Source organism: Lepisma saccharinum, chromosome 4 (assembly GCF_977018435.1).
Source record: "Lepisma saccharinum chromosome 4, izLepSacc3.1, whole genome shotgun sequence".
Classification (NCBI taxonomy): domain Eukaryota; kingdom Metazoa; phylum Arthropoda; class Insecta; order Zygentoma; family Lepismatidae; genus Lepisma; species Lepisma saccharinum.
This window is the reverse complement of record NC_139232.1, coordinates 69803644-69822856: the sequence shown is the minus strand read 5'-3', so window position 1 is coordinate 69822856 and position 19213 is coordinate 69803644. Positions and strand designations below refer to the sequence as shown.

General features: G+C 40.2%; 1 protein-coding gene across 1 annotated transcript in view; it reads left to right on the top strand.

The window, feature by feature from the left end:
• The window catches only part of Duox (dual oxidase), a 216362-nt gene that overhangs the window by 156571 nt on the left and 40578 nt on the right, over window positions 1-19213 (top strand). The window contains exons 5-6 of the mRNA XM_083120709.1: window positions 8533-8737; window positions 13216-13382. Coding sequence (XP_082976835.1) covers window positions 8533-8737; window positions 13216-13382 — 372 coding nt within the window. The remainder of the gene's footprint in view (window positions 1-8532; window positions 8738-13215; window positions 13383-19213) is intronic.

The window sequence follows — 19213 nt, the reverse complement described above, 5'->3', positions numbered from 1 at the left end:
TGCATACATATTAATACATATTAATTGTTCTTACATTCAAGTTGCAGTAGCGTTGCGACATTTGGGAAAAATGGGGAACATTGGTTATAAGTTATATAAGTTATAATTTATAACAGCCTAATTTTTAGAGAATCTAAGTTTGGTACAGAAAAATCTCGCGTTGTCTTCATTCACGTTATTGGCACGGAGTCTTGCCCTGGTAACTTTGACCAGCTTCTTGCAACAGGGCATTGCATTCCAGCACGCTGGAGACAGCCAGGAACACCCACCGTTGACACCTGGGCCACAGAGAAAAGCAAGCCCCATGACCTGATCCCCTTCTCCACGCAAGACCTCGCGTGTGTGCTAGGCGTAAGTCACCCAGGCCTTTCCAAATAGCGGCAATATATCACGGTGTGCAAAGAAACATGTGGTACTCGATTTTTATCTCGGGAAAGTAGCGCTTGGTATTGTTTAATCTGAGAGGAAGTGACGTCTAATTAACTTTACATCAAAGGCAACAAACGCTGTACTGCAGGGGGCGTTGCTAGCACATGGGATGATGGGCATTTCTTGATTGCCAAGTGTGTTCTGGGTGTCGCGAACCATTGTTGCGCCAGCTCTCAACAGTTAAATATAATTTATGGCAACATTCAATGCTAGCAATGGGATTTGCCATATTTTTCAACTCTTCCTAGAATAATACATAGATGAGCCACGAATATAGGTGAATCAGTATTGAACAGCAATAAATAAAGTTGCATGGCTATAATATTAGTTTCTGTATAAAAGTTCCGTCACTACATTCTTCATAAGTCTTTATAACCGTTTTCAAAAATAGAACGGAAGAAAACAAAAGTACGTGTGTTTGAAGTCGTTATACTTCATGCCAAAGGGACAAATACTATATCTTGCGATAATCTTTATTTCCAAGAATGAAGATTTGTTGGTCTGTCTGTTTTGCCTTAATAATGGTTTGATTTATAAATATCCTGGAATTTTTAATTATTCTTGTAGAGAAGAGATTTGAAGGAATATAATTGTTTTGGCATCACAAAATTCACAGCTATCGAATCGTTGTTCCGTTGATTTTCTAATTGGGTTTACGATCCTTGTCGAGTTCAGTTATTAACCGGATACTTCTGATGTCGGGAGAACTATATCCCCAATCGCCCTACACTAAGGGCTTCTCAGGTTAGGGCTGAAAAAAATTCAAACCTCGAAGAAATCAGTTCGAAAACCACTTACTTTCTATCTTTTCTATCTACTTTAATCTCGTACCCTCTCTCATTTTATCACAATAACATTTATCTTTCAAAGAAACACTAAAGAATAAAATCCGTCAAACAGAAAATCATGACAAAATATTAGAATCACACTAACGTTCATTTAATCATTAACAATCCTCTGTACAACAAGAAAAATTGCCAACATACTGTATCTCCATCAGTGAACCACATTCAGGAGGACACATTAGACTTGCATGGCGTCATCAGACATATGAAAATTCCCAAATATATAAATTTTGAATTGTGCACTTTTTGAATGTTTAAACGTTACGCGAATGTACAAGAACACTAAAACATATAATTCTATTTATGTAATTGTTAAGGTTTCAGTACTCGCAAGTTACGTTCATTCTTTCATTGTTTTCTGCTCAGTTTCCCCCCCCCCCCAATGCAACCTTCAAGCTTTCCGATCTTGTGCTATATGCTCAGTCTTTCCCGGACCTTATCCGTTAACCATTTCGGTGGAGGCACATAGTGGTTCGGATCCCACTTTAAACTGTAGGTCCAGTCCCGATTAGCCTTACTGTGCATAAAGTGGACTTAAAACATCAAATCAACGAACCAACCAACCAACCGTTAACCATTCCCTCCTATGGTGTTAGAACTAAATGGTATTTAAATACCACTGCCATTCTATCAACACTAAGAAAGTTTGTTATTTTTGCACTTTTTGGGGAGCGTCACTGCCACGCAGGATACACAGATTTCATTCCCAGGGTGGGTGTACTTGAGGGGAAGTTTTCTTTTCCCGAATGTCTTGCATAACACGACTATAGGACTCACTCAGCCTCTAATTATGGAGTACCTGTATTTGGGGAGGGAGGGTGGAAATTCTGATAGGTGAAGCCGGTAAGAGTGCGATGCTGATAAGGGGCCCTGGACTTTATGTCCTATAAAACTGTAAAATATGTTTGTAATTAAGTCATAAAAATGGGAAAATATTTCATTAAAATGCAGAAATATTCCCAGTAAAGCCAATAATATGCACAATAATACTTTCGATTTTTTTCATTATACAGGATGTCAGTGTCTTCCAGGGAAGATCGACTAGGGTGGGGGGGGGGGGGTAGGTTATTAAATGAAGTCAGAATCCCTTCAACCGAAGAATGCAGTGGGGAAATACTGAAAATATCGTGAGGTTCACTGCAATTATCCTAAGTTTCTTTTACTAATACGTCAATTTACACCTTTGTGGAAACTAAAGCATAATTGACAGCTCGCCACAAAAAGGGGGCTATTATTGTTCTGTAATAGTTGGTAAGCAAAGACTGGATCTGCTTTTAATTTTTTCTTAATTTCTTTATCCTGCCATCGATAATATGAACTATCCGTTGCCATGAAGGTACGAGGAAAAAATAAAAAATAACCGATTCTATGCAAGATAATTACGAAATTAAGCAGAATATGTCTTATTACGAGAAAATTGAAGAAATATATTGTAAAAACACGAAATTGGTAAAATATGTTAATATGTGCCTTATCAAGTTAGTCTACTTCGGCTGATTTTCATCAGATATGTAAAGATCTCATCCCAGTATTCCATCCGATGCCAAATAAAAAATAGTTCCGGGCCCTACAACCCTACTATGGCAGAGTCTGGAACGTGTACGCCTTCATAGCGCAATTCAATGCACAGGGGTTAGGTTTAGTCCATCTTTATGTACATAGTCTAATCGGGATCGAATTGCAATGTCCCCCACCTTGAATACAAACGAGCAACTCCGGTTGCCACCCTCGGATTCCCAACCAATTACCATTAAGAATCTGCCGTTCTCCACGCCCTCTAGATCCTTTCGCAATGCTTCGAGAGAAAACCCTGACGTCAGAGACAAACGGGACCGTGAGATCTGCGCGTGTGAATGACGACCCAAATCACTCGAGGCCATTACAACTTTCAGTCCATTAATTTTTGCCATCGTCGCGCATGATGAATGGAGAGCGCTTGCTGTGATAGACTTTGTTCTGCGAGTGATTGTTGCGGGTAATTACGTTAAATCAGGTCTTCATCACCTCGCGTATCTTATTGCTGCTGCTGTGTGTAGCTACTCGTATATCATAGCAGTGAAACCAGGTCTGGATTTTTGGTGCTGGCGGCACACCTTAAACACATTTCAATCTTCCAAAAGGACAGGATAAATAAATTCAACGAGAATTACGCAGGTATAAAATGAGAACGGAGGATAAACAATTTTTACATTCAAAAGGTCTGATTCATTCTTCTCTACAGAGCAAAAAACATATTATCTGTGACTTGTATCATAGCGCAACTTAATATGCTCTTACTTTCGGCATGAGCGGTCTTGTTTTCTATTTTCGGAGGTGTACTGTATTTGTTAACCCACCATCGATTAGTTTTAAATCCACTTTATGCTCAGAGTAATCGCGACTGGTAAGGTAAGGCTACACCGTGCTTAATACCCAGATGGGATGAGGAGGCATGGCTCTACATGCTCGTGATCTCTGCCATTCATGGAGGAGGTGATAAGGATTAAGCGCAGACAGCCTTTACCACTTCTCCTCAAAGGACCTATTTATTAAAGGCTAGGTGAACCCCAGAGCCGCTTTATGCAGGGACAAGCTCGGAAGAATTCCCAACCTTACATTACCCAACCCTGTAATTTCCCTCGTAGTAATCAGGCACTCGGCCGACTGAGCTACCGCGGTTCCAATGACGACTAAACCTTAGTTTAAAGTAGGGCCCGAACAATTGGGGGAGTGGAGAGTTATTTGCAAAAATACGTATCTATCTGTGATGGGACTGACCACGCATCAGTCAACGAAAAGCAGTTTGTTAAGCCTTGGATCTTCGAGAGCTATTTCGCCTTGAGTTAACCTTCGTGGCACAATGCTAAGCTAAGCAGGTGTTCATTCTCATTCTCGGCTGTAGAATTAGGTGTGGTCACCATCGCTCCTTTGACCCTCAGGTGCCTGCCTATGTTATAGGAGTCGGTGAACCGTCAAGCATGGAAAAATATACATAGTCATTTCCAGTATCGAATCCGGATCAATGACGTTGTATGTAGATGCAAGTGTTATGAAGCATGCTACTTTGTTCTTAGATGATGATTAATGGATAGGAAGAGGAGACGAGAATGCACAGTGAATAGTGGTGAATTAAAGATACATGCCTGATCACATGTATACTAATTCTAAAGCTTGTTTCTTATTTAGAAGAAAATTATCTGTTTCCATTTCACTTCTTCACATCACCTTCATCCATTCCTTCTGGGGGCCCGAGTTTTAATCCCGGCCCAGACATGAGTGTTCGTAGCTAGTATCTCTTCATCAATGTCATCACATAGCTCAATACAATGATCGCGATTAGGACATCCCCGATGGCGTAGTGGTAACGTCATCGCCTTATAATCAAGAAAATCCCCGTGGTTCGGATCACACTTAAAACTGTAGATCCAGTCCTGATTAGTCTGAGCAGAGTGGACTTAAGAAAGCAATAATTCAATTCGTCACGATTAGCAAAATAAATTCTTTCATTTTTTAAAGTTGTCACCAGTTTCTCTCGAATAACATCTTATGGACAACTGAAGGCTCCCCAGAATTAATAGATTCAAATAGAAGTTTGGGTACGTCAACATTTGGGCTGTTTCGCACCCTTCACGTTTTACAGGGTCAAGCTCCTTACCATAAGTAAAAATCAAAACGTGTCTAGGTTACAAGCTGAGGCTGTAAGGAGGCGCTCAGCACATATAAGGAGAATATGCAAGACAAGGCACAGCCCCATAGGGTTTTATACTGACTAAGTTCAGACGCCAGTCTCTCGTTAGCCTGCACAAACGCAGTTTACTGTGGTTTACTGCTCCCAAAAGAACTTTTCCAAATTTCTTTGCTCTTGCTCCAAATAAATATTACTATCCATATGATCCTGCTATAAGATAAACTGTGATTCTTAGTGATATTAATGGCCACTTTTTTTGCCGTCTATGCTACTCACGTAGAATTATTTTCATTACTTGTACAGCTATGGAGTTCCAATATCGGACTAACATATCGGGAGCTTGTTCTTCAGTTTCATTGAAGAGCCTCCCCGATGTCGCAGTGGTAGCGTCGTTGCCTTGTAATCAAGGGGTCCCCGGTTCGATAGCCGGTGGAGGCACTTAGTGGTTCAGATCTCACTTTAAACTGTAGGTCCAGTCCCAATTAACCTTATTGTGCATAAAGTGGACTTAAAACACCAAATCAATCAATTCAGTGTCATCGATGCAACATGTATCGCAATCGTAGCGATCAAAAGAGAAGTGGCGCAGCGCGTTACGACGCCAGGATTCCCGGGTTCGAATCCCGTCCTGGGCACAACGAACGCCCATGCCCAGGCGTTCTACTTCATCATATCACCCATCCTCATCTCCGCGATTAGTCAAAAGTGGCAGAAATTTAAAGTAAAATAAACCAAAGCAATCCCAAGAGAGGTGGGTAAGCAATCTTCAATAAAATGACGTGTGCACTTGAAAAAAGGATTGTGTCTCAGGTAAACATCAGGGTCTGATGTTTTCCCGTAGTGTATGAATACACTGAGACGCTTGTACTGCATGGCCGAGGCATATGCGCCGTATAAATGATAAAAGCCTTATGGAGTAATAAACAGTAATAAACCCCTGGAGGCTACCAGCGTTGCAGCCCGGTTTCACTTTCTAATGCAATGGAGGGCGCAGTGGCGAGTTCCAGCCACTTGACCCCCGCGGAAGAGGTCAGCAGTCGTAAGGATTGATGAGGCGTTTAGCCGCACTGGCCAGCCTCAAGATCTTTATTCTTCCCTGCTGTTTTTGCATATCTCATCTGTTTGGCATACTTCTGCGTTCGACCCTTGCAACTTTCTCCGATTGTTTGTTAATGTTGGAAAGAAATATTCGACAGGACAGCACCAATTTGTACTACACCGCATGGGGCTCTAGTCTGACGCAACTCATCAGAACGAACAACAGTAGTCGAGGTTATAATCTTTATTTGTTGTATTTTATTTCCTTTCAATCTCAACAGTGAGGATGGATAATGGATTGAGAGGTAACTAGGAAATCTGAGACCACTTATCCATATCTTACCAGAAAATAGTTTTGTCTTCGCGTTAACCACTAACGACGTGCCTATGAAGCAGGGTTGGTCTTACTCTCACATTGGACAATGTATTCAGAAACTTGAAAAAAAAAGTTGTACTTATTAACTGTAGTCTGGACCATATAAATTCCATGGTGACATGAAAATCGGATTGGTGTCCAAATTAAACTACTTTGATGGATGGGAGGGCGCCGCCTTCAGGAGAAAATTAGGAATGCATGTCCCTCTTTCTGCAAGGAAAGTTGCTCTTTTGAAGAGAGGACAAATGCACAGCAATAACCAGAAGGAAAGGTTGACATTAAAACTACATAATGAACCACACATTTACATACATATACAGGGTGTCCGAAATGTTACGTAACCCGAGACTTTGAACGTACGCAACTTTTGTACAAGAAGCGAGCGATACATGAACCTTGCACTGGGTATTTCCTTTGTTCCTGTTTTTTTTTTTTGTTTTAAATATTAAACAAGAAAATGATTCTCTACATGAACATTCTGTGTGGGGAAAAGTTACTGAAGTGTAAAAAAAAAGTTTTTGTAAGAATTAAAAAGAAACATGCATAAAAGATAATGCAATAATTTTCGATGGTCTCTGTGCGTATTTATCTAATTGATAAAAAGAACGATACAATTTTACGATTTATCTGGTTAACTGGCATATTCATAAAAAAAATTAGGGCCTCCCCGATGGCGCAGCGGTAGCGTCGTCGCCTTGTAATCAAGGAGTCTCTGGTTCGATACCCGGTGGAGGCACATAGTGGTTCGGATCCCACTTTAAACTGTAGGTCCAGTTCCCGATTAGCCTGACTATGCACAAAGTGGACTTAAGACACCAAATCAACCAACCAACCAATAAAAAAAAGTTTATTTAAAGAAAAAAATACGTGTACTGGCAACATTGGTTGTATCAGAGGGCAGTACTAAGTGTGCCCGACCGTTGGCCATATTATTCAATCAATGCCCAGATGAAACAAAAAGGTTCAAAATTTATCGAACAAAAAGATAGGTAGGGTATACACACACACGTATATATGCGTGCGCGAGTGTGTGTATATATGTATATGTAATATACACCACACACGTTTGTCCCTTCGGTAACACACAGTGACAGACTTTCGATCGCGCCACCGAAGTTCCCCAGTTAGAGTTCCGGCCTGGGTATATGGATGTTCCTTGTGAGCGTCTCTTCATCCGTTTCATCAGATGATCGCTTACTATACTCATAATAGCGATTAGCCAAACGTGACAGAAAAACTTCGCCAAATAACATAAATACACATACATGCATATATCCACACACCGGGTTCGATACCCGATGCTGTAGGTCATGTCCCAATTAGCCATTCTGTGCATAAAGTGGACTTAAACCCAAGTACTCACTTTTGGAATATGCTGCTGTTCCTTTGTCTGACATTGTATGCCAGTTGTTATACAGTAGTTTGGTATTCATTGTTGAATCCAGCCTTTTACCTCCGGGTGGATATCAATCTTGACGGGGGGATTGATATCTTCCTCGCCTCGTCCCTAATACGTAATTAAATTAAATTAAGTGTAAATTTCGATAAGACTGCACAAGCTCGTCACTACCATTCCACAGAAAACTGTTCACTGATCAACCGTTGAAAGAACTGCAAGTAGTTGAAATTTGTTGCAACAACAGAAGCATACAGCCACAGACATACTTATCTGTTTTAACAACCCTGCCGCTCTACAATGAAATGGAATTTTAGAAATTATTAGTTAGCAGTTATGAAAACTGACAATCATATAAATCCGTTCATTATTTTGACTTTTAATTATAAAGAAGACTGAATCGGTGCTTATTATTACGAAAAAGCCAGAAAACGTACGTCCTAAGTTTAAGTGGACAAGATTGCCAAATTTCTTAGCTTTTGTCCGAATTCTATTTTCAGAGGGGACCCCCCCCCCCTTGTCCACTCGCGGAATTCATCACTGTTGGTATTTTTTGTGAAGAGGAAGTGTGTCAAGTATATTTTAACTTGGTACTGTCATTGTGTGCATGATTTTAGGCTAATTTCCCAAAATATAGATTTATGTTATATTCTTGTTGCTAATATTTTTTTAAATGCTAATTTGCAATAGCCTTCTTAGCTGAAGAGAACTAAGATTTCTTATGTGTTAGACAAAACTGAACATTCCTGTACTATGTATTTATTCCATTGTCTCTTCGCAGACGAATCGCATGACGAGCTGGATCGACGGGAGCTTCGTGTACAGCACGAGCGAGGCGTGGGTGAACGCCATGAGGTCCTTCAGGAACGGAACCTTCCGGACGGACTTCTCGGGTAAAGTACCCCCCAGGAACACGGAGAGGGTGCCTTTATTCAACTCTCCCTCGCCACATGTCATGAGGATGCTCAGCCCCGAAAGACTGTTCCGTAAGTATCTGATAATTTCAAGAGTAAATGAATTTACCTATTGGAAATTTCTAAAAGTGGCTTTACATACATATCGCAGTAGTAACCAACAAAAGGTGGAAAGGGAGGGGGAGAAAAACAGATCGAGTTCCGGAATGGACGTATAAGGCAACACCTACCAGGTGTGACTAATTTGTACTTAGTATCAAATCAGTAAGACTTCGTAGTATGCTATCATATACAGGAATACCAAAATAATTTGCACAACACATGCAAGGGGTAACTGGCATTTTTCTTTCGAATATGGAAAACCTGTCAGATGAACGTGTCGTAATTTCATTAGAATGTATCCAGTATCGATCAGAAATTCACGTACATCAGTTGTGAAATGCTACTGGATACATAAAACTGTAATCCCTTTTTAAAACTTTCATTTCGTTAAGAACCATGAAGTTTTCATCAGAATATTATTAGAATTTAAGCTTCGTATGAAATTTGGCCTATCTTCTGAAACTTTCAATCTTCTGACAAGATCACGCTGATTTTCAAAGTTTTGAAAATTTAGTATATCTGTTTAGAATTCTCTTCTTGTAGGATCAGGTTAGGATAATTATTGCATTTTAGTATGTTGAAAAGAAACTAATGTAAACGGCAACCAGGTTCACCTGCATGATTTAAGATGAGACTTCATATCCGCGTATTATTCACAATAAGAAATAAGTTGTATATGCGTTTATTCCCTGTTTACTGGTATGCTATAATTTAAATCATATTTAGAATTTCAATTCCATTACACAAAAGTTTATCTTTTTGTAGCCTTTATATAGTTTCATGAATAGCAAAATCTATGAAACTAATGTTTTATTAAAATTATGTTATCAATATTTTACCTGCAAAATGTGTGTCTACTTTTATTAGTTACGAATAAGTTATACCGTCCGTTGTGAATTTTTGACACTTTTGGCACTATTTCCTGGCCACAGAGCTCTCCAGATTTATACCTCCTGTTACATAAGGATCTCGTGTCGCAGTGTCACTGACCAACAATGTTACCGAACTGTGCCGCGTCTCGAAGGAAGGACATATCGAGCACCTGTAATGTTCTACAAAACCTGAGGAGTTTTCGCATCTAACGATGTGTTACTTCTGTGTCTGCCTTCGTTACTCTTTTATTGAGTCAGAAAACTCCGGAGAGAAGTGTAAATTGCCCTAAAGATTTTTTTTTTGCATGATTATTTTGAAATTCCAGACTTGCGTATTTCATCCAGAAACAGTCCATAACATCCCCTACTGAATTTCATTCTGTGAAAGACCCATGAAGCATGAAGTTGTTTCAGAATAACAGACTAAAATTAATAAAATTTGAATGTAAAATTTACACTGGGTTATTAAATCTGGAATATAGCTGAGACTGTTCTTGATAAGAACACTTCTTGACTACTCGCATGTTTCCCAGACGAATGATCTCGATGACTGTGCATTATGAAGCTCCAGTTATCTTAATTTAAATCTTTTGACACGTTTAACGAGGTGAGAGAAGTCAGACGCTACCTTGTTATGAAGCGCGAAGAGTTTGCATGCAATGGACGATGATATCTCTCCAGAACAATGGGGAAAATTCTCAGGTACCCAGTTCTTCAGCATCCCTTATGTCCTTCGACCCCCTAGGAGCTATCCACAAGTAGTATCCTCCAGGTGGAGGAACACCCTATTCAGTGTTTCAAACCTATCTGATTTCAAGTCGAACACGCATAAGAATTCCTCGAGATTCTTAATCCAATTTACTATTTCTGTTTGAGTGTGTGTATTATATTAGCGGTTTGTAGTTTCTAAATTCATGGAATATTCAAAATTGGAAATAATTCACAGCATAATTTTTAGTGTCTATGTGAGGAACAAACTCAAAGTTGGCTTCTCTCAGCTGACGCTGAAGTGCACTGTTGTTAAGTTTACGAATTCAGGACTTAGAATTCTTTCGGGGCGGTGAATTAAGAAGTTGCGAAGAGTACGCATACTGCCATGAGTGTCATTGTATCTCAATTTTCGTGTTACATTTATTTTCCTTGTAAAAATAAAGTGCTTCCCTGTGCTTTGCAGCACGCCATGAAGGCGTATAGGGGGTGTAAAGTTAGGGCCCCACACTTTCTTGATCACGGCCGAAGGTGGGGCTGATGTAAACAGCACCACGCCCCTGGCCGCCTTACCCCCAAGAATTTCCTCCAGGTACTTGGTGTATACGACACTGGGTGGGCGCCAGAGCCGCTTGAACAGCTTGAAAAAAAATCCAGGGGATCGAACCCGGGTCTCTGGCATGATAATCAGACATCCTAACGACTGGGCTACCTAAGGCTAAAAATATACATAAACCTAAAGAAAAAGGCGAACTTAATTCTAGAGATTAACCTCCAGCAATCTGCAATTAAGTATGCACCAGCCCACAAATATGGGTTCGCATGCATGTAAAAGCTTCAACGAGGCGGACCAATTGCTCTTAAAATTAATTTGCGTGAAGGTGAAACGTATTGATCGCAAAAATGACTAATTACTAACACTGTTTGGTTACATAAGAAGAGAAAACTAGTTTCTGTAAATGCACACGAGCCTGTAGAATACCGTCGGCTCTGTTTGGAGGCCAGGCGAGGTCCCTGCACGGGAGCGGAATTTTCGCCCAGCCTTGAGACAACCCACTGTGACGTCACGGTCAACTCGTGTTCCAGAGGTTGCAGCCTTGGCATCAGGCAAATCCCCTCCTTTTCAGGCCCAATTATCTAGTCTAAACTTGAACGGATGACCAATCGCACAAAGGGAAAATGCTACCGTTTGCGGTGTTACACCACCAACACGTCCAGAGGATTCCTCACAATATAGCAGCGATTATTACGTCAGGGACCTCGTTACGGTTTTCTTGTTTGATTGAGAGACCATCCCGTTACTAATGAATAATAAATGCTATTCGTGAGAAACTGTAGAAAAGTATATTGTTCGTTGCAAAGATGAAGTGTATCATTTGTGAAGCTTGATGCGGTCTTTGATAAAGTGGCTGTGTTTATAAATTTTAGTAGAAAAATCGTAAAGGTTTGTGTCCATACAATCAAAAGCACTAAACTATTCACAAAAAATGATTGTCCCAGTTCTCTTTATCTTGACCATAGAAACCCCTTCATAAGCAAGCGTCCCTAGATTATTCCAGTTTCTTTAGTCTATTTACTTTATATCACAACACAAATTCAAATATCTTAAGTCACAAAGTACAGATTTAATTTGCATCTACAACCCATCAACCCATCGTGGCTTATGGCTAACATCTAATAACTAAAAATAATTATTAATAAAAGAAATTTCATTGTGTAATAGGCTATATGTTGAAAATAATACCAGATGCAGAAAAACTGTTGAAGTTTGAATTACGTTTGGGATAAAGTAGGCACAATTTTGTACACTCCGTGAAGTTCAATTTCTCAGAAATTGTGTAGTTTAAAATTGGTAAAGTTATTTCATTCTCGCTACTCTATCTTGTATAATTACTAATAAATTGTAAGTAAAAAACTTCACAGAGCAAACTTAATTAATGTTAATACAAAGTACAGGCACAGATCTGTGGTGTATATGTTCAACATTATATTAGGGGCTTATTCATTGTTTAACGATACTTGATTTATTCTTTCGCGAAGTTTAGTCCAGTGTGTGAATTCCAACTCTTGATTTTGGGGCATAAGGGGGGGGGGCACATGCCATTCATTACCTGAACGGAAATCCATTTAGGGAGGAAGTAAATGTTAAGTTGTTATTAACTAGAATAAGGCTTTGAAATAATATTTAAAGCTCGACTACAAATATCTTTCCCTAGCATTTACTGTCCTCTACAGAATTTTCACTTCTCACTCATTTATTGAATTTTACAACACGTATTAGGCATTTGAGTGTTCTACAGTGTATTCTGGATTATGAAAATGTTTCACAATATGAAACGCCGTTCTTGGCCTGCAAATTGCTATTGATGTTTTGAGTCCTCTGGAAAATCTAAACCGGAATCTACAAGGTAAGCAGCAAAGCATTGGAGATACACTTTCAGCTATTGAAGCTGTACAGTTATTGTTTTAAGAAAAGATGAGAGAATTTTGAGCACATCTTTCACGCAGCTGAGAAACTTGAAGAGCATGACCTTGAGCTGATGTCATCTCCTAGAGCTAGACCATCAAACGACATGAAGGTATCTTTCAGAATGATCCAAAATACTATTTTTGAATTCAGTATTCGGACACAGCAACCACATAGTGAATGGAGGCTCAGTAGGATACAAACCGAAATAAAATACAGAGATATTGCACCTAAATCAGACGCCAGTAGATTTGGCACTTATAGTACAGGTCCTAATTTGCAATAGCGAGATGTGGTGTCGAGATGTTTATTTGAATTGTGTGTATAAAAGATGAAATATTATTACAATTTATTAAAGATTACACTGTTTCCAATCTACTAATCTCTGGATTCTCTTGCAGTCCTTGGTGACGCTCGAACGAATCAGAACCCAGCTCTCCTGTCCTTCGGGATCCTGTTCTTCCGGTGGCACAATATTGTAGCAGGACGGGTCCAGGCGAAGCATCCGGATTGGTCAGATGAAGAGGTCTTCCAGAGAGCTCGCCGGATAGTGATAGCTACTCTCCAGGTAAGTCCTGTTCCTTATTATGGGAATATCTTAACATTGAAAATGTTTGCGGAAGTTGTCACCTAAATTTCGGTACGCGGTTCAAAGTTTCAAGATCAAACGTCACCCGAGTGACGTTAGCTCTCGAAAGCTTGATGTCTTCTCTAAAACCAACTAGTTTGATATCTTCATACTGTGCGTCAAGGGCATACGCATTAAAAGAAATTTGGTCGACCGGCAGGATCAAAATTTTCATTAATGGTGTGTGTATTGAGAAATGGAGCTATTGTTGATTATTTGAGCACTGTTCGACACAAATCCCTAATGTATACCGGGTATTCCGCTGAGGCGTATAATGAAATAAATTACTATATTTTCTTAACTTACAACGATTTATTTCCAAAACTTCTTACATACATACATAAACTCGGATAGTTTTGTTACATGCCTAGTTCACTTCAAAATGCGCACTATTGGTGGCACGGCAAATGCCTAAACGGTATTCCACCTCAGCGCATACGTTCTCTAGCATTTGTGACGTCACATCGTTGATTGCAGCACGAATTCTTATGCGCAAGTCTGGAAGATCTCGAACAATTGTAACACACGCCTGGTCCTTACAAACCCAGAAGAGAAAGTCGAACACAGTAACGTACGGTGACTGTGGCCACGTCATTAATTGAGATCGACTCCATTGCATTGAAGTGGTCGTCGGAGAAATATCTGACTTCTTTGGCAAAATGGCATGGGGCTGGCTCCATCTTGCTGGAAGATTGATCCCTCTGGATGTTGAAGCACAGTGTATTCCTGTAACATGTCCACGTACAGATTTCAATTCTGCAAGTGCCAAATCACAAAACATCTTCTGTTGTGGTGTGCACATGGTGACGGACGTTGTCTCTGCAGTTTCAACGACACTAGAGCTCCTGCACATGGTCAACCTGCCACGGCGCATTGCCTTCAAAACTTTCTCGTTACTCTTCATAGTGATACCAACTTTCGCTCATTTTAATTAGTTGTTTCAATGTTATGATTATTTCTTTTATTATAGTATAAGCGGAAGACCCTCTATTTATACATTGGGAGCTGTATCACATAGTGTTGAAATAATTTCCTTGGGTCTGAAACAAACCACTTAGTTGTGTTGCAATGTGTTGGATGTTATAGTAGCCTGCGTTTCAGTACATGTCGTGGTCATGGTGCTCTTGGTCTCCAACCAATTTTCTTGAAAAGCGGTCGGCCCCCGTGGCGGAGTGGTTAGCACGTCGCGCTACGACGCCAGGGATCTCTGGTTCGAATCCCGGCCTGGGCATGGATGTTTGAGAGTCCATTCATCAATTTAATCATACCACTCATCCCAATCTTAGCAAATTAGCCAAAAGTGGCACAATAAGTGAAGTAAAATAAAGCAAAGCAATCAATCAACTCTATTTTTAAAAGCGGAATTGCTAATTAAATGCCTACTGTGGCAAGGTTCAAATAGTGATTTGCAAAAAACTTGAAAGGTGTGATAACGCATTTATCATCACTTGCAGAGCAAAAGCAAAGTTTATACTTTCTGTGGAAGAGAGGTCATTCATTTTTCAAGTTGTTGTTATTACTCCAGTGATTCTAAAGCCTATAAAGTTTTCCTTACAACACAGTGGAGTCAGTGGTTTGCGTAACAGTTTTGCTCCATCTGTAGGCAATAAAATTGAGATCGTGGCTTAAATATTGTGATTTAAAAGTAGTGAACTAAGAAGGAACGCACGTTGCTGGTACTTTCCTAGTTCGCTTCATGACAGTACAGGTTACAGAAAGCAATAAAGTAGTGCCAAGAAATCATTGCCAAAAATCATTTTAAAATGCAAGAAAACCTTTATGCTCTGGTTTTTCATTTTAAAAAATGCTTCGACCCTGCTATTACACGTAATTGGCGAAATGAAGAACATTTCATAGATGAAAGAGAAAACTTAAGAAGCTAGGAAATAAACCTACTGTGAATTCAAGGTATTCTACCTAGATTAAGACATGATTCTTAACAATGCTTCCCACTTAAAGCACAGCAATGAAAGCATAGGGCTATGCACTGTACATTCCTCATACCATAACCTCTTTCTCATATGGACAAAATCCATTAGTAATCGACGTTCAAGACTTAATAACATCAAACAAGACCGGCAGCGCATATTACAAGACTACTTTACCATGCAATTGGCGTATTACAAGATCATGCTGGAATCTTGTTCCACGTGTCAACTGCCAAGGAGCAGACTTGAGAGAAAAGATGGCTCCATAAACCTAGCCGGGGATGATGGGAATGTTCGAATGTTTAAGATAAACAATATGGCCATGCATTTGCACTTGCGTTGTTACCTCCTCACTGGTATGCTACGCATGGAACCGGTTAGCCTTGCAGAGTACGATGCTTCCTTCTGTATGACATGGCTTCCTTTGTTAGGATACCACAACAATAGTGGATGCTTGACTAGTAGTAAGCGTCTGCGGAACAGCCCTTGCAATAGGTCCCTTAAGTCCACTTCATACATACGGTACACTGGGAATGCGTACACTGAAATGAGTTTGTCTCAAATCTAACTCTCAAAGTGGAGTGCAGGGCGAAAACATTAGCAAGTTCGCAACAGGGTGGCCCACTAGCGTTAGATCAGGCTTGGACACAACCATTATTATTGGTGAAAAAGCGATCTCACGTGCACGTGTTTCCCGGGTTCGAATCCCGGCATGGGTGTTCTTTGTGAGTGTCCCTTCCTCAATTTCATCTCTCACCTTCATCGTCGCGATTAGTTAAAAGTGCTAAAAATGCGACGTAAAATTGTTATTGTAGTCGTGGCAGAAGAAACAGGAGACATTTCAGTGAAACTGAGGCTATATATACCTGCAGTAGTTTTTAACTGCCCATCGCTGCTTTGTTGATTACTGGCAGTTATGTTCAGGGTGACCGCCAAAGGTTTTCGGTTCGAGTCCCAGCCAAAACACGAATAATCAAGGTTCTTTGATCCATTTAATCACCACCCTCTTCATCTCAATTATCGTGAGGATCCAGAAAAAGCGACGTTAAATAAAATACAAACAAAATAATTGATTGACTCAATGTTAGATTCTCCTAGAGCCTTTCTCAGAGATTGGTTTACGTGATTAAGCAGAAGGCTACATTGCAACTGATTATTCGGAGTATGTTAATAATAAAGCTTAGTGTCCAAACTGCCCAAAATCTAACTTTCATATTCTGCTCAAAATTAGATGTAATTGGAAGATGGAATTTTTAAGTTCTGTGCACTTCCATCCCTACCACGCTCAGTTTTCATGACCATTTTTAGTTTTGGCTGTCTTTGAGAACCTTCACCTTTACCTACCTATTATTCTCAAATTTATGTTTATCTTTTCTAAGGGCGAGGTTCAGCCTAGTACATGGTTCTTTCACCTAATCCGAGACTGTGAACTACTTGTGTAAAGCCCCACAAGCCCAATGATATAATTTCAATATAACTCGCAGGAGCAAAGCTGAAAGGCAGAAAGTAGGATATTTTTAATGTAAAGGATTTTCATAATAGGTTTCGAAATTAATATTAATTGTTATACAGCTTGCCAAATAGACTGTCTCAAATTACATCATTGAAAGTAGCATCATAATGTAATCGAACAGAAATCAGACAACTTCATTGTGTGTATAGATTCTGCAAGCGATGTTGGAACAATTGAAGGGATGGCCCTTTTGGTAGACACCCAACCGTCAATCTCTTTTCCACGTAGTACACCCTGGTCTGCATTCTGGCAGTCTAAGGAGGCTCTGGCGTCTGGACTCGCACCCAGTATAATCCTCTATGGGGCTCCTGTTCTGTCCATATATATATAATATATATTTGATTGTCCACTCATTTTATCACCGTTCATCTCCATCGTCGCAATTAGCCAAAAGTGGAATAAAACAGACGTAAAACTTAAACCAGAGAAAAAATTGAAGACAATGCGACAGACATCTGAGGAGGAAAAGACAAGTCTTTTCGAACCTGTGTGTGACGTGTTACTCCACTAATGAAATACAATATATTAGTCATAGGACTTTATTGTGCAAGAAGAGAAATGATCAATGACAGTTCGTGAATCAATAACTGGAGGTGGTTGACGCCCTAGTTTATCTGCGACGGAAGATGCTATCAGATTCATTGTCTCCTGGTTTAGCTTACAGATCCAAAGGTGTTGCAACCTGCACCTGGAATGGACAAGACAACCAATACGCACACGATCCCTTTCTTCAACCTGACGTCCTCTTGAGATTCTCAAATGCGATAATTACTGAAACTCCAGGGCATCTTGGCGACTATTAACACAAGGTCAGGTTAAGGAAGGAGGTCGCTGGCCGCCAATTTCTGCGAAAATCGCAACCGCCTTTCTTTCGACTCCGGTGACTAAGAAATATGGGCGTTACAAATATGCACTTTTTTGTTCGGCAACAAAAAATTGAAGGTTGCATGCCCAGTGGTGACGTAAATTAATAGTACCAGATTATGTGAAGTGTGTGTTGTCGAGATCTGCGAATAGACCCAATCGCGTCAAGGTATCGCTGAAGAGATTGTACGGACAACAGATGCCAAAGCCCTACAGTGCCAGAGTTAAATGAATTAAATGGAATAAACTGTCTTATTTGCTTGTGGGGTGATACACGAAAACTAGGTCGTTGCTTTCAGTGGCGGTGATAGGTTCCAAAACTAGGATGAGCAAGGTGCTAAAACTGGACAGTTATTGCCAGTTAAACTTAAGATTTAGCATAGTGCGGGGGCAACAGGCTACCCCCCACCCCCACCCCACTACGCCGCGCGCAGATCCTAAACGCCGCCACTGGTTGCAGCAGTGAGGGTTTTGGGTATTGCTTTCAGTTCTCATCAGACTGACAAAATATGTTCACAGGTGTTCATAAAGTTCTCCCAACAAACATCAGGGCGAGGGGGTGGATATCTTATCTATATGGCTTACAAAATTACGTGTACGTGTAAATACGTAATTAGTACCGCAATGCACCGTCCGGTATGTAGTGAAGACGGACATCTGACTACTCACTAGTAACAAAGACTTCTAACATTTAGACCCAGGCCCGTACCAAAAGGGGGGGGGGGGGGAGGCCAACCCTCGAACCATGGAATATGTGAATGCGAACCTATAAAAACCTACAAAAATTACATGCCAATTCAATTTCAAATTTTATGCAAGTAAAAATTCATTTTGTACTTTGTTTTTGCTCACTTCGCTCGCAATCCTTCATTTTCTCGCTGCCTCATAAAGTTCAGAGCCATAGCTACGAGGCGTCGAGAGTCATCCCTGGAACCGAACGATCTAAATGAAAAAAGTTGTAAGAGAGAATGCCAAGGTGACACAAAATATAATACTTATTAAAGACATTGCCTATCTTCAAATTTCTTGACATTTTTAACGTCTTAAGTCTAGATATATATTTAATGATATTATTTATTTAATAATTGACATATAGGCTATTTCATAGAGAGAAGGAGAGAGGGGTGGTAAGATAGAGAGAGATTCACAGTTTCGGGCTTGGCTCCCCCCTCAAAATAATCCTGGGTACGGGCCATTTTTAGACCAATGAGGCATCCTGAGTGTCCACATTTTCACACTTTTCCTCAATCCTGATTGCCCTCTTCGTAAGGGTTTTGTCTTTTGTGGAACCTTTCCACAGGTTGGAGTCGAATCAGGTAGCCAGCCAGCAAGGATTGAGGCGAAAGGTTGGAGCTGACATGTTAGAAATTGAGCGTAGCACAGTCTCAAAAAGATAAACTTGTATGCATCTGGCGATATCCCCTTCAACACCCCCTTCTACGCACCCAAATACTTCAATTCTTCCC